The following is a 17,254-nucleotide window of genomic DNA, read 5'->3' on the forward strand; positions in this document are numbered from 1 at the left end:
TGAGGGAGGGTGTAATACTACCAACAAATGTGAATAACCAACAAATTGCAATATACAGAGCTTTGGAATCACTGATAAATCACTTCTGAAATACATAATGCAACGTTTATTCATTAATATGTATCATACAGAAATAAAAAAGCATTTTATATATATGTGGGTATAAAATGATGAGAATTCTCAAATGGGTTGCGGCATACTTGCCTACTTTTGAAAAGTAGTTTCAGGGAGATTATAGTTGGTAGTAGAATTTTGCACAGCTCCTCATTGAGGGGGCGTGGCATGCTCCACCCAAAAGGTGTGTCTAGTTCCATATATGGGGAGATTGTGAAAAGAGATTGTGAACGTGGCACCTAGAAGCGTGGGTGTGTACTGCTACATCTGAGAGGAATCTTTTAAAATGAATTATATCCAAATGTGCCCGAAGCACACTTCAAACTGTGTTCATGTCGACTGTGTCGACATTCGGGTAAAAAAACAGTGGAAACCCCACGTCGACCTTTTGAATGTCGACCTAGCCCATGTCGACCTAACGCTAGCGTCGACCTAGATCCATGTCGACCTTGGTCCATGTCAACCTTGCTGCATGTCGACCTAGTAGTGTCGACCCAATGCTTGTTGACCTAGTTATGGTCGACTAAACGATCCCAACCCGCTGAATGAATGCCTCAGAAAATTGCCCAGTGGAGGAAAGGATTTACTCAGTACTTTACTAAGGATTTAATATCCACCAATTGAACACTGTATTCCAAGCTACTACTAATCCCAACACCAAACTGTCTAATAATGCTAATCATAACATGTGAATTGTCTATTATATTCGTAATGTATGTCATGTCTTCCTTCTTATACCCATGCTGGACGCTGCACTGCAAAGGCAAAAACTGCATAGTATACGTGAGTATCCATGGCCAAAAAAGTTGATTCTGATTCTCAGAAGCTGTAGTGCATAGATATAAGCAGTCACTTGTGGTATATGGTACTGTACCTTGCTTTGTGGCCGTATAAATTCCTGAGAGTAGTTCTATCATGAACTGGTCCGGATGGTGGAAGGTGCACAGTCTGGTACAATGGATGCAGGCTCAATGCATTTCAATGTGTGTCCACGTCTTCTTCAGGAGTTGGTATGACAACAGATACCCCTTGCTCCACAAACCCAGGATCGGTGGGCTGAGGTTATTGAGCCAAACCCATTTGAGAATTCTCATAATTTTAAACCCACATCATTTTATTATGTAACACAACACTCACCATAATAAACTACCTCACCTTAATATACAAATAAATAATGGGGTTTTAGTTCATGAATTAATCAATGCATTTAAGCAGTGGCGGAACAAGTGAGTTGTGGGCCCAGGTGCAAAAATATGTTTTGGGCCCCCCACCCCCACAAAAAAAAACACATTTTTTGGTTTTGTTAACTGCAAATTTCAAGGGCACGCTTTTCCTCACACTTCCAGAAAAACAGCCGGGTAACAATCCTGTCAATCTACTTGCAAACAACTAGCAATTTAAAAAAAAAACTGGATTTTTTTGCAGTTGGGCCTCGCGGTAGTGTATGGCCAACTTTACCCCGTGTTTCTCTAACATTTCCCCCTGTGTCTCTTTCCCAGTGCCCCCTCTTTATGCCCCATCACTGCAGTTATTTTGTTAAGCCCCTTCCTGTATTTTTATTATTATTTAACAACCCCCTCCAGGGCATGATTAAAGGTTCCAGCCACCCTAGGCTAATACAGAAGTGGCTTTACCCCCCAACCCCTTACTCAAAATAGGATCAGTAGGGTAGATTTTTTAAGCTCGGTGAAGTGATAATGTGGCTGTACTTTATCACTGGCCAATCAGCTCTTAACTGTGAAGTTACAGGCTTGGTTTTGAAAACGGACAGGTAGGAGATGATTGGCCAGTGATAAAAACCAGATACTTTATCACTTCACCGAGCTTAATAAATGTACCCCAGTGTGTACCGAAGGCGGGCGACAAAACTTTAGGGCATGGCGTCATGGGGAAGGGGCATGGCCACATAATAGTGTCACTTGTACACATTGCACCAGGTAGAGCCCCTCTTACACCTTTCAAATCATGGGTTCTGAACAATCCCGTTAGACACACTGTGCCAGGATTACACACACCATAACACCCATTATACATTGTCACACACTGTAATGCCAATTAGACATTGTCACACGCTGCAGTGCCCATTACAAATTATGCCACAATGTAGTGCCCATTACCCATTATGCCACACAGGTAATGCCCATTACCCACTATGCCACCCACGTAATGCCCATTACACATTATTCCACACATGTAATACCCATTACATATTAAGCCCCCAGTAATTTCCCTTACACAAAATTCCCCCAGTAGTGGCCCTTACACATTGCCCACATTAGTGCCCTTACAGAATTCCCATATTATTGCAGTAGAGGAGAGAAGAGTGGAGGAGAGCACTCACTGCCACGGCCCTGTGTGGTGTGCATTCAGCTCCTATGCTGCAGAGCAGTTCATACCAGGGCTGACTGAATTTTGAAATATGGCACTGGCTTGTGAGCCAATCAGACCTCGCGGCCCGGCAGCCAATCGCTAACTGCGGCTGCCGATCCACGAGCTCTGATAGGCTGGTGGCCAAGTGCCATATTTCAAATGTCCGTCAGCACTGGTGTGAGCCCCTCTGCAGCCAAGGAGCTGAGCGCACACCACACAGGGCCATGGTGGCGGTGAGTGGCCATAGTATAATTATTATTTAATGGCCCCCTCCCTGTAGTATAATTATTAATTAGTGGCCCCCTCCCTGTAGTACAATTATTAATTAACAGCCCCCTCCCTGTAACATAATTATTCTTTAACGGCCCCCTCCCTGTAATATAATTATTAATTTCACAGTCCCCTCCCTGTAGTATCATTAATATTTAATTGAACAGGCCCCCTGTCCTGTGATATTAAAATGCCCTCCCTCCCCCTCCCTTATAATAACTTAGATAATACCTTACATTGTATGACCACATGTTGATGCTCCGCACTGCAGTGTTTAGATCAGACAGGAGGAATCCAACTTCCTGTCTGACTGAGGGCAGTGTGTTCTTCTGGGCTCCCATTCAGCAACAGGCAGCCTCACGATTGGCTGCCTGTTGCTATGCTGCAGCTGCTGACACTGACCGGAGGCGGAAGGACCGTCACCCCCAGCATGGATGCAGATGTCAGGACTGCATCCATGCCTGTCAGCTGTCCGTCGCCTGCCCGACGGCATCCTGTCAGGTGCGTATCTCCCGGCCGTGGCCCCGCACACCCACGCTGCCGCTGCTTTAAGATAAAAAGAAAAGAAAAAGGAAATGGCAGCGGCGGTATGCGGTGCGGACAGGGGGAGCCGCGGGCCCCATGATCCTGTTGGGCCCCGGTGCACTGCACCGGGTGCACCGGCGGTAGTTCCGCCTCTGCATTTAAGCTTGCAGCCCATCGCCAAGGGACCCCATTTCACTGCAAGTCCTACTCTAACAACTGGTCTCTTAAAGAACCTGGCAACTGCTAACACATCATAGCTAAAATGAACATGTGTTTTTTTCTTGTTTAGCGCTCACCTGCCAACTAACTACCTTATGGCTTTTAAAGGTGAGACCACAGCATCTGAATTAGTATTAAAGGGGCAGCTGTCACAGGTTTCAGATAAATGAACTTATCAGGGGTGCAGGAGAAAGTAGGGTTACCACCTAGTCCCTTTAATTCCGGACACATGTTAATTACGCAGGTTCTGTGGCAGTTTAAAATCAGGTGAAGTGGAGTCTTGAAGTCAGCCAGCCACAGAACCTGTGTAATTAATATGTGTCCGGAATTAAAGGGACTAGGTGGTAACCCTAGGAGAAAGCTATGATCACAGTAACAAAGGTTAATTAAAAATGAACACACACATATATATATATATATATATATATATATATAGATATAGATACAGGGTACCACCGCACTCGCCATTCCTACGAATGGGGTGCAAACAGCACTCGCCATTCCCAGGTTGGGGTGCAGTGGCCTGTTTTTATTTCTTATGATACAAGTTGATGAATAAATGTTGCATTATGGATTTTAGTGTTCCCCCTAGGAATTTTTTGGGGCAGGGCGCCGCTGTATGGGATGGGGGCGGACCGGGCCCGCCGACGTCATCATTGTAGGCATGCCCGGGCCGCCGCGTCACCTCAGGAGGCGTGCCCGGGCCGCCGCGTCACCAAAGGAGGCATGTCCGGGCCGCCGCGTCATCAAAGGAGGCGTGCCCAGGCCGCCGCGTCATCAAAGGAGGCGTGCCCGGGCTGCCACGTCACCAAAGGAGGCGTGCCCGGGCTTCCTCCGTCGTACAAGGGGGCGGACCTGGCCCGCCGAAGTCCGTGAGCTGCCGGGGAAGCCTAGCGCCGCCGAGATTGCGGTGCCTGGAGCTTCCCCGGGCACAACATTAGTCAGGCAGCAGGCTCTTTTAGCGGGGCGCTGCTGGAGGGGCAGGGCGCATTTTGCCCTTTAGAAATCGGGCAGGGCGCAGCGCCCCGCTAAAACAGCCTAGCGGGAACACTAGATTTTAATAATGCAAATCATTGTTTGATTTATCAGTGAAAACCAAGCACTGTATTTTGTAATTTATTGCTTAGTAACGAAAAGTTGTAGGAAATTTTTTTTTTTTGTGGACTTTATAAAGAGGATTTTATAGTCGGCAGCCTCGCTGTTTGGGGGAATCCTCACCGTCCTCTGACAGTGAGGATTCCCCTGGAATGTTGAATAGGGTGAGCAGCCGGTGCGTGGGGTTAAACGGTGGGGGTCGCTTGTTTTTGGCGATCCTTGCCGTTTAACCCCCTTGCCGGCCGAGTTGAATACAGCCCATAGTGGCACACATTCCTGGTTATGGTTTACAAATTGCTTTATGTAGTATTATCATTATTATTATTACTTTTTTATTCTAGTGCAATTATCAATGTCATGATGAGCTGCTATGTTGAAAGAATAATTGCCGCGAGGGTAAGGACTAGTAATCTCGTTTAGCCTCTGATTTATTACAGCATGTTCTGTCCAGGAGTGAAGAGGCCATGAATACAAACTATTGAGTGGCTACAGATCTGTATGTATTTTCTTGTGCTGTTAATAATCCCCTCAGAAATTAACTCTTTGGGCAGTATTCAATGAGAAAAATTCGCCCTGTTTTATGGTGAATTTGTGCTTTGTTCGCCTTGGACGGAGCATTTTGCTCTCCAAAAGCGAGCAACCCTATTCAATGTGAAATGTTCTCCGTCTTTCTAAGTGATTTTCGCCGTCTCTCTCCGTGTAGCAATTCTCCATCTTTTCATGGAGAGCTGGAATGTGAACTTTTAAACTAATAGTTTTTTTTTTTTAATTTTGGTGTAAAAAAATCAGGATTTTTTTTCTGTGAAGGGGCATGTTATTTTTATTCATGTGCTTATAGCACATGAATATATATTTAATAAAAAAAAAAAATACTTTTTTTTTTTTTTTACACAGGCCAGCCAGCAGGGGGCCGGAGCGCTCGAGCCGCTCATTAGATATTCATATATTCACTGCATCCGATCATTACATATGCACCGAGGGACGGAAATTTTGGCGAGGGACCAGCGCTAAGACTTTGGACTGTACTTAAGGAATCAGGGAGTACTGTGCACTGTAGGGAGTGGGGACACCAGCTCCCTACAACTCCCTTCCACTTTAACATCACCAGTTTAAAGGCTTTGGCTCCTTTTCATTGTATGATACAGCGCTTTTTTATCACTTGTTCATATCAATAAAACCACTGTTATTTTACAATATTGATCCGTAATCACATCTGTAGACCCGTAATATATATTTTGCCTTGAAACGGGTTGACTGATGTGAATGGTATTTAAATGGTATTTAAAACAGTAATCTTGTGCAATGTCAAGGCTCAGACCCGTTTTAAATACCGTTTTAAAATACAATTTTTTAAAACGTTTAGGCAGTGTGAAAGCGGTATGAGCTGGCTTACTGATGGAACCATTACTTTATGTACATTGTGCCGCCAGCTGGGCAGCCTAAAGCTAAAGTCTCCTTCCCAAGCCACAAGCATTAGATCCTACATGCCAGTTGTATAACGGGCAGTATGACTGGTGAGTCCTTGAGCCACCCCCCACACGTGTGTTTAGCAGCGGGGAGCTACATGTGCATTAGTCTAGGGCCTCGTGGGTTAACAGCATTTCTATGCATACACATTATTTCTATGAGGGTGTTCCTAGGAGGTAACGGGGATGGCTAGGCAGAGCTGGGCATGTCACTATCGCATCTAAAGACACCATAGCGCTGATATAGGAGGCCATGGTCAGATGGTGAAATTGCACCTGCCCTAGGGTTGATGTTGATAATGCACCATAGTATGCACTGCGACTGAATAGCGGCACTGCCATTGAGAGTCTCAGTAGGAAAAGGAAGCGTTGTGTCAGTGCACAAGGTGCATTTGTGGAAAATGATACAGACACTTCTACGTGCGCCTCTGACTCAGCGCCTGTGTGCGTACTGCACAGCGCAGCATTACTGATGCACTGTCATGGAGCAGACATAGGAATGATTACTATCTCTTACAACACCATCTAGAGGATTCTTTATGTTAATATCTGTTCATTATCAAAGCAATTACATGAAATAATACAATAGGGATAAATCTGGAAAGGATGTAATTTATTTTAAGTTTAAAAAGGGATTCTATTATACTATATTTTACATGTGCTAATTAGATTACTTTTATTCCACAATTCCTCATCCACTTTATCACAGTGAGTCAGTAATCACAGTAACATTCCATCCTGATGCAACTGTGGATTATAATGTAATGGATGAATCAATTTTATTGATATTTACATTTATGTTCTACTGTATGACGTATAAATACTTAGTTATTGCCGGCAAATGATCTGAAGTCAATTAATTGAGGTTCAGTTAAATATTGCACCCCCCAAAAAAGAACGTTGCAGTGAGCGAGGCTGGGATTTATAGTGCAGCAATGTTGGCAATCAAAGGGTTATGGTCAACATGCATTGGGTCAGCAGGCCTTATAAATATGTTGACATAGCTAAGGTCGACACAAGCATTAGGTCGACAATGGGAAGGTTGACAGTCATATGAATTTTTCATGTTTTTTGAGCCAACATGTGCCGACAGGTGGTGTTTTATTCCTTACCATCCACTACGGCATTAATTCCTTACCATCCACTACGGCATTCATTCCTTACCATCCACTACGGCATTCATTCCTTACCACTATGGCATGGTGGGAGAATAAAATAGTGTGCAGAAAGCAGTGAGTCACCATGTCCGATGCATGGTGAGCGCACATGGTACACATAGATGTGTCCATATCGACTGTGTCGACATCCGTGACAATAAACTATGAAAAAAGGTGAAAAAGTCACGTCGACCTTTTGAATTGCCAACTTTCTATTGTTGACCTAATGCTTGTGTTGACCTTCCGACCCTGTTGGACTTAACCGTCAATCTATTTCAGGTGTTGAGCTAAGGCCGTTCGATTCAATCCTGATTCAATCCCAATCGAAAAGCAAGCAAAATCACACCGTGTGATCACCCCTTTAATGTTCTTCATGGCTGGCCGCCTGATATTGGGCCATGTTGCACTGATGAGTGATGACCGTTTTAACTTCTCTTACCCAGGGGCGGATTGAGGTCTGTGGGGGCCCTGAACAACAAAATTGTGGGGGCCCCCACAGACACCCACCACCCTAGTAGAGGCTGGTACCTGGGCAGCGCAGGTGGGTAGGGGGACACTGCTGCAGTCAGCGGCAGGGTCCCTGCAGCATATGAGAAATCAGCGGCGGGGTCCCCGCAGCAGATGGGAACTAGTAGCGGTATTGGCTACTAGTTCCCATCCACGGCAGGAACCCCACCGCTGACTTCCCATCCACGGTAGGGACCCAGGCGCTGAATGCCCAGCCGGCTGAAAGGACCCCCTGCCTGCGCTGCTCGACCCCACTGCCCGAGCACGGGGCAACAGGAGCCCCGTAATGTGTGTGGGCCCAGGGGCAACCGCCCCTGTCACCCCATGCTTAATCCACCTCTGCTCTTACCTAAACCAATGACACCATTAATTTGACAATTTTGCAGATCATGGTTGGGCAATAAGAAGACAGTGTTCACTTTTTCCATCCTCTTTCTTTTCCATAACAGATGTTCCATGTGAGACGTTTACAGCAAATAAAGTATCCAACACTTCAGATTCTTAAAAGATGTTATACGTCCCATAAGGATAGACCAGTGCTGACTCTGTTTACAAAGGTGAGTTCACAAATACAAAATACAGTATATCATTGTGTAGCCAAAGTCTAGGCTATTTCCTGTGGTGTGGAGGGTTAGTGAGGTGATCATTGTGGGTATCCAGTCAGTAGATCTACAGTGTCTAGCTCAACAGTCAAAAGGTTGATAACTGTCCGTCAACAGTTAAAATGTTGACATGAAAACAGGTCAATGTGAGTTTTTCATGAATTTTTTGTAAAAACAAACTTGTTCTTACTTTACCATCCACGTGGGTATAGAGGTAGATTATAATAGTGTGCCTGAAGCAGACATATACAGTGTCCCTGTCGACCTATGTTGGCATAGACTCCCAAAAAATTGAAAACTGCGTGTCAGTTATTGTTGACCTTTTGACCATGTTGACTTTTTGACTGTCGACCAATTGTAGTCGACCTTTTGACTGTAGACCTAGGCACTGTACATCTAATAAACCTTAACCATCTTGTTTTACTGAAAAATGTCATGTCTTTTACTTTGGGCCTGATTCAGAGGTAGACACTATTCCCGTCATGACTGTGTGTTTGTATGCAGCAGATCTGAAAAGGTCTGCTAATGCTGCAGCAGCTGTCTTGTGTATGGCAATGGCATCTCAGATCCACCAACTTTGTATGTGCATCGGATGCACATTGGTTACAACATCGGTCGCCTGAGCAACCTTATGGTTATTCAGATGGTCAACTGCAACTGAGCTATCACAATAAAACTGGAATATCGGGATGCAGCTGCAGTATCAGGTTGCAGAGCCCTCCCTTATTTTCAGCATGATTGACATTCAGTGGCGTATGGAGGGGGCAGAGTGGGGGTGGCGATGCTTTAGTTGTAACAAGGGAACATCTGATACAAATGTACTGTATACATTTGTAACAAAAAAAACAAGGTGCAAAGCTAGATGACAGCATTGTGTGATTTCAGCACTGTGATAAGAGATTTCCTGGCACAGGTGTACTAATTAAGCTCTTCTGAACACCAGCAAATCAAGCTGCTTGTCTAGAATTTATTAGTGGCGCAGATGGGCTCAGATTAAAAAGAGATTGCACACTGGCAAGTCTAAAAAAGAAGAGGTCTGCGACGGTGGAACCTAGCTTCTTTGACAGCTGATTTTCTAAAGCTTTCTTCTGATAGAGTAATACATTATGTAATTGTTGCAGTTATCTATTAAACTGCAAGTCTATTGAGAATTACGTCTAGAGTTGACAAGTTTGGCCGTTTTAATATGTAGTTTGTTTTGCCATCTGTATAAATTGTCAAATATGAACTTAACATTTTTACATTGGTTATTTTTCTTGGCCCTTGTCAAGTACTCAAAATCAGTTTTGGGAGCTGGGGACAGCTGTTTGGGTAATGTTGGAAAGAAATTTGAATACATCTACCAGCCTTAACCTGGAACCACGTGGCTAATATTGTGGATGTCCCCTTAGTGCTGACAGAACAGCTCAGACATGTAGAGGCATGGACTCCACAAGATCTCAGAAGGTGTCCTGTGGTATCTGACAGCAAGCTGTAAGCAGTAGATCCTTTCAGCCTGTTAGTTGCGAGGACTTGATTATCCAGCACATCCCACAGATGCTTGATCTGATCGACATCTGCAGAATTTGGTGGTCAACACCTTAAACTCTGTTATGTTTCTCAAACCATTCCTGAACAATTTTCAATGTGGCAGGGTGCATTATCCTGCTGAAAGCGGCCACTGCCATCTGGGAATACCATTGACATGAAGACGTGTACTTGGTCTGCAACAGGTAAGGAGTTACCTGTCAAGTTAGCAGTCACATTAATGCCAGGACCCAAGCTTTCCAACAAAACATTGCCCATAGCATCACACCGCTTCTACTGGCTCTCCTTCTTCCCTTAATGCAACCTGAAGCCATCTCTGGATCTCTATATGACACGTGCACCTGTCCGTACGAAAAAGAAATTGACGAAAAAGATTCATCACAACAGGCCATCTTATTTCTTTGCTTCATGGTCCAGCTCTGAAGTTTATGCCCATTGTAGATGCTTTCAGTGGTAGACAGCGGTCAGTATGGGAACTTTCAACTCCTTACTCAGCAAGATTTAATATACTAATACAATTTCTAGTATTATTTTTTCTTTGCAATTTGTGTTGCAGTACCTTTTCTTTGAGATAGGACCAGATTGGTTAGCCTTTGGTTCCTAATGTGCTTCAATGAGCCTTGACCCTGTTTGCCGGTTCACCAGTTGTCCTTCCTTCGACCACTTTTCTTAGGTACTGACCACTACATAACTGGAGCACCCAACAGGGCTTGCCATTTTGTAGATACTTTGACCCAATCAATATGGCCCTTGTCAAAGTCTCACTCAGCTTGTTACATTTGCCCATTTCTCCTGCTTCCAACTCATCAACGTCAAGAACTGAGTGTTTACTTGCTACCTAATATATTGCACGATTTGATAGTTTCCATTGTAGCAATATAATAAATGTTATTCACTCCACCTGTCAGTAGTTTTAATGTTATGGGATGATCGGTGTATGTCAGAGGCATCACTTTACATTTATGGAATCTCAGAGAAAAAGTTTATGAATCATAGATTATTATAGTCCTCTAGTGACTTGTGTGATCGCTAGTATTTTATAAATGTATAATTTGGGAGTAAAAATTATCTTTTTAAAACAGCTACTGTATAACAAGTTGTTGGGTCCTCACTATATACAGTTGTGCTAATAAGTTTACATACCCTAGCAGAATTTGTGATTTTTCTGGCCATTTGTCAGAGAATATGAATGATAACTCACAAACTTTTCTTTCACTCATGGTTAGTGGTTGGGTGAAGCCATATATTGTCAAACAACTGTGTTTACTCTTTTTAAATCATGACAACAGAAACTTAATACCGTGTATTGCCCCCTTTGAAGTCATTTGAGCTAGTTGTGAATGAGGCTCTTTATATTCTCAGATGGTAAAGCTGCCCATTCTTCTTGGCAAAAAGCCTCCAGTTCCTGTAAATTCTTGGGCTGTCTTGCATGAACTGCACGTTTGAGATTTCCCCAGAGTGGCTCAATGATATTGAGGTCAGGAGACTGAGATGGCCTCACTAGAACCTTCACTTTATTCTGCTGTAGCCAATGACAGGTCGACTTGGCCTTGTGTTTTGGATCATTGTCATGTTGGAACATCTAAGTACGTCCCATGCGCAGCTTCCTGGGTGATGAGTGCAAAGTTTCCTCCAGCATTTTCTGATAACATACTGCATGTGTCTCATCACTCCAAATTACTTGGTTCCTGAAGTTTTGAGGCTTTTTTCTGTGCTGTTTGGAGTATTGTAAGCGGGATGCTTTGTGGCATTTGCGTAGTAATGGCTTTCTTCTGGCGACTCGACCATGCAGCCCATTTTTCTTCAAATGACTCCATATTGTGCATCTTGAAACAACCGCATCACTTTTTTTTCAGAGAGTCCTGTATTTCAGCTGAAGTTATTTGTGGATTTTTTTTGCATCCCGGACAATTTTCCTGGCAGTTGTGGCTGAAATTTTAGTTGGTCTACCTGACCATGATTTGGTTTCCACAGAATCCCTCATTTTCCACTTCTTAATTAGAGTTTGAACACTGCTGATTGGCATTATTAAGTGCTTGGCTATCTTTTTAAATCCATATTTTTTATTTTTTTTCATAAGAAATATTTCTAGCTGTGCACCTTTTGCATAATGGCTACACGGGCACAGAAATTAACCTTTTGTTAGCAGAGGACCTTAGCCCTGTTGAATGCTTTCCATAAATGTACACTGCCAGTAGTACATCAAAAAATAATTGGTACTCTTTACCTAGAAGGGCGCCCACGATTTTTAACTTGGGCATCGCAAGGTAAAAAATCGCGTCGGTCGCATCGCATGCGACCAAAAAATCGCATGCGATGCGACCGACGCGATTACCGCGATTTCCCAAAAGGAACAATGTTAAATGTCCCAATTGACCCGATTTTCCATAGGAAACAATGTTAAATGGGCCACAGAGGCCAAATAGGCACCCTGAAGTGTGAAATGGCCCCCCCAATTGTTAACGCCACCCCACGATCAACGTGAACCCGAAGCGTGGCGAGTGCAGCGGTACGCATCCTACGACCTTTTCATACCCCCACTATCCACGTCGGCGTGGAGTTGAGAATAGAAAGTGTGGCGAGCCCGAAGCGTGGCGAGCGCACGCGGACACCTGTGAAGCCCGCGAGGGGACGCGTATACCTGTGAAGGTATCCGCGTGCGAGGGGACGCGGACACCTGTGAAGCCCGCGAGGGGACGCGGATACCTGCGAAGGTATCCGCATCCCCTCGTGGGGCTCGCTGCGCTCGCCACGCTTCGGGCTCGGTGGCTCACTGTGCTCGCCACACTTTCTATTCTCAACTCCATGCCGACGTGGATAGTGGGGGTATGAAAAGGTCGTAGGACGCGTACCGCCGCCCCTCGCGGGCTTGCTGCGCTCGCCACGCTTCGGGTTCACATTGATCGTGGGGTGGCATTAACAATTGGGGGGCCATTTCACACTTCAGGGTGCCTATTTGGCCTCTGTGGGCCATTTAACATTGTTCCCTATGGAAAATCGCTGTAATCGCATGCGATGCGACCGACGCGATTTACATTTTAACATGTATTTCTATGTAAAATCGCGGGCATCGCATCGGTCGCATCGCATGCCATTATAATGGCATGCGATGTACATGCGATGCCCACGATGGGCGCCCTTTTTAGTCTCTTTATACTGTTGTCATATACACACACATGACAAAAAAGATTGTCTCTGCATCTGAATGCGGTCTAATCCTCACTTGATTTATAACTGTAATAGGCTCTAATCAGAGGGAAATAAATCCATTTTTCTCCTGTCTAAGATTGAAATGTAAATAGGCACAGCTCAACTGACAGAGCATAACAACATCAAATCAGATGAAAAATGGAGTTTGCAATGCTGACAATCTGTATTCATCTATAATCAATTTCGGTACTTGTTTCCTAGCACGGCCACAATCTTATGGATCGTGTACCTTTAAGTTAAGGTACACGATCCATAAGATGGACCCGATTTCCTTTGAAATCAGGTCCATTTTGCCGGCTAGGACACAATATCGGGGGCATCGCGTCGGTCGGGACCATTAACATTGGTCCCGACGCGACCGACGCGATGCCCCCGATATTTCCATAGGCTTCAATGTTAAAAAATATTTTAACATTGAAATCGTGTCGGGAAAGGTAAAATATCGGGGGCATCGCGTCGGTCGGGACCATTAACATTGGTCCCGACGCGATGCCCCCGATTTTTCCATAGGCTTCAATGTTAAAATATTTTTTAACATTGAAATCGTGAAAAAATGTGAAAAATGTGAAATGGGCCAATATGACCCATTTCACATTATAGATGTCCCCGTCGTCACCCCACGATAGACGCCAACCCGAAGCATGGCGAGCGCAGCGAGCCCGCGAGGGGCGGCGGTGCGCGTCCTCCGACCTTTTCATTCCCCTACTATCCACGTCGGCGTGGAGTTGAGAATAGAATAGTGTGGCGAGCGCAGCGAGCCACCGAGCCCGAAGCGTGGCGAGCGGACGCGTATAACTTCACAGGTATACGCGTCCCCTCGCGGGGCTCGCTGCGCTCGCCACGCTTCGGGCTCGGTGGCTCGCTGCGCTCGCCACACTATTCTATTCTCAACTCCACGCCGACGTGGATAGTAGGGGAATGAAAAGGTCGGAGGACGCGCACCGCCGCCCCTCGCGGGCTCGCTGCGCTCGCCACGCTTCGGGTTGGCGTCTATCGTGGGGTGGGGTGTACGCCGTTAAATTTGGGGGGGTTGGGAATATTTTACATTGAATCCAATGTAAAATAGGGTCCCAGGGACCCGATATACATTTCATTCAATGAAAAAATCGGGTCGAAAATCGGTCGGTCGCATCGATCGCATCGCATGCGACCAAATCGCATGCGATGTGATCGACCCGATTTTTCCGACACGACCACCCCGATGTAAATCGGTGTGGCCGTGCTAGGAAACAAGTACCTCAATTTCTATTCTAAAACATTCAATTTTTAAATAATAAACAGCAACAAAATACCATCAAGTTTCCAACAGCAAACCAGCCATATATTCTCAATAAAGCAAGACTCTGTTATTTCTTTGCACTGGATGTAGGGATTTATTATTATTATTATTATTATTATTATTATTATTAATATTAATAAAATGATTTCTGCTTCCGTTGTCTATGCATTAAGCCAAAACTAGCCACAGCTCATTCTGGCCAGGCATCATATTGTTTTACATCCGCTTCTTGTCTTCCACTCCGATTCCCCTTGCTACTGAGCTCATCTGTATGGAGTTGTTTCTTTCCTTTCCTATGTCAGGAAATCAGCAAAGAGTTAGGAATAAAACATGCCATGCAAAATCCAACATGGTGGCAGCTGCACCTTCAGCAGGGACAGATAATCTGGCCCCCATACAGATTTCCACAGCTAGTGAGTATAGTAATGTGACATGAGGTATTTAATTGAGTAGTGTTCATTCTAGCACCCCTCATCTTTGAAAACCCATGCAGTTTCTGTTCACTGCCTGGGGTGTCGCTGTCTGCTGTGGTGTTTCTAGCACAGGTCTGGTTTGCATATCAGTGCTGATATACAGGCCACACTGTGCTAGAAGCACTACAGTAGACAGCGACACCCCAAGCAGGGAAGAGCAATTGCATGGGTTTTCAAAGACGGCGGGTTCTAGAATGAACGCTAATTGAGGAAACCATCCATCCCTTATTGCAGGAACAAGCCAGTGTTTACGCAAGCCCTCACAAAAATCAAAAAGTTTGCTACACCATCGGTATTAGTGTTTTCAGAGACTGGAAAACTTAAGATATTGTTATTTAAAAATTTTATTATATTACAAATTTGAGATCCAATTTCTATCTGTAACAAAATGGGTGATACAGGAAACAGATGGATACGAAATAAAGTCTGGATTGTGGACCTGCTAGAACACTTAAGGGCCTTGCACTGTACAAGTGTATCTCATTTACCCCTGCCTAATCTACTCCAGTGGGCATACAGGTTGGATCAGAAAAAGGAAGATCCTAATCATAGACCCGAACAAGTACCGGTAGTTATTTTCTGCTACCTTAATTTTATTCACAAAGAAGCTATCTGGTTGGTACACAAGCAATTTTATATAGTCTGTCCTCAACTTATAAGCAAGGTTGTAAATTTTGTGTATTGCATTAACCTAAGTCTAGGCCTCTCCTTATAAACTAAACGCACAAAAATCACTTTTTTCGCATGGAAAAACATTTGAAAAATATCTCTTTTCTCTCTCACTGTCATAATTCTCTCCCAAACAGCCCACTTACTCCAGGAAAATGTTGCTGTATAGTTTTTTGGATTATCCCTCATATATTATCATGTAACAATTGTAAATTAAGAAAACTTAAAGTTAGTGCCCCCAAAGAAAGAGTTATCTTTTTTCTCCCTAAACGTATGGTTATCCATAACTCTGGGGAGCACCACCAACAATTATATGCTTAGTATTTATACTTTTATTTGCATACATGTTGGTTCTGATTATGCTAGCGATTTAAGTGTCAGTGCAAGCCCAAAACCCCAGCAACCTATATCCAAGAACAAGAAGATTCCAGAATGAACCTGGTCGTCACTTAGTCTACCTCCACAATGAGCTGAGTCTCTTCCTTTTTTATTGCATTCTTGGAATTTCGATCTACTAATGTCTGTATTCTCCTAGTACTGTAGTTTGCCTTCCTCTTCATCACCTATTATTACACCTCTACTCTCTTGCCTTCCTTTGAAGACATTATCATACTCATACCCAGGTTTTTTTATTCTCTATGCTGACACTGGTTATTGGTTATGTTGATATGAAAATACTGAGCTATAATTTCTCCTTTAACACTCTGAAGACATAACTCTGTTTTTGGTTGCAGGTTTCACATATTTTTGATTATTGTACTATTTGTTATGACATTGTTCTGTGTGTCCGTTTGTCTGTACATTTGTGTTCTCTTTCCTTAACCTCTCCTGTGCATTCTGCATTATTATTTTACTCTCACTGTTAAACTATACAATCTATGTCATGAACTTAATAGGTTAGACTGGAAGGTTTGAGTTCTCAGTGTGTTTCCCCTAGTGTTCTCAAACTCGGTCCTCAAGATCCCACACAGTTTATGTTTTCCATATAACCCATCAGGAGCACTGTGTATAACCAACTGCTACATTTTAAAAAACCACAGGTGACCTGGAGAACATGAACCGTGTGCAGTCCTGAGGACAAAGTTTGAGAATATGTGGTCTAGAGCACAGGTTCTCATACTCGGTCTTCTGGGTCACTGGGTTACCAGGAAAACATTAACCATCTGGGGTCCTGAGGACCGAGTTTGAGAACCACTGATCTAGAGTAATCGTTCTATTAGCTAAACTACTCTAATAGATGTTGTCTCCTCACTGGCTGATTCAGATGGTAACCATGTAATGTGCTCCTCAGAGCATTCTCTCAAAGTTCCTGCTTCCAGATCTAGCCAAGTGGTTGTGTTAGACCCTGCCTGCAGCCATAGATTTTACAGTAGCAGCCCGGTGTCAAGATAAGTTCTCACCAGTACTGGACCAGTGTTCAGCCAAAGACCTCACTGGTACCAGCCTGGTGTTCAGCCAAATACCTCATCAGCACCAGCCCAGTCTCCAGCCTTAGACCTTACCAGTACCAGCCCGGTGTTCAGCCAAAGACCTCACTGGTACCAGCCTGGAACCCCCAGCCTAAGTTCTCACCAGTACTAATTTGGCATCCAGTTAAAAACTTCTTCAGATATAGCCCATAGTTCTCTGTCTGTTCCTCATTAGTTTCAGTAAAGCAGTCAGCCAAGTTCCAGTCAAGAAAGTAGAACAAACTCTGATATGTCTTTTAAAATGTGTATGCATCTAATCCTTATTAAAAGGTATTTTTCGCTCTCTTCTTTCAGAACTGTAT

General features: G+C 44.1%; 1 protein-coding gene across 2 annotated transcripts in view; it reads left to right on the plus strand.

Moving 5' to 3' along the window:
- The window catches only part of C1H5orf63 (chromosome 1 C5orf63 homolog), a 62,044-nt gene that overhangs the window by 16,032 nt on the left and 28,758 nt on the right, over window positions 1-17,254 (plus strand). The window contains exons 1-2 of one of the 2 annotated variants that reach the window (XM_083158429.1): window positions 677-897; window positions 8,173-8,280. In XM_083158429.1, the coding sequence (XP_083014555.1) occupies window positions 787-897; window positions 8,173-8,280 (219 nt within the window). In that variant the 5' untranslated portion in view covers window positions 677-786. Of the gene's footprint in view, window positions 1-676; window positions 898-8,172; window positions 8,281-17,254 lie in introns of those variants that run through there. The other variant, XM_083158430.1, reaches the window with a different exon arrangement.

Source organism: Crinia signifera, chromosome 1, assembly GCF_055691185.1.
Source record: "Crinia signifera chromosome 1, ASM5569118v1, whole genome shotgun sequence".
NCBI classification, from domain to species: Eukaryota; Metazoa; Chordata; class Amphibia; order Anura; family Myobatrachidae; genus Crinia; species Crinia signifera.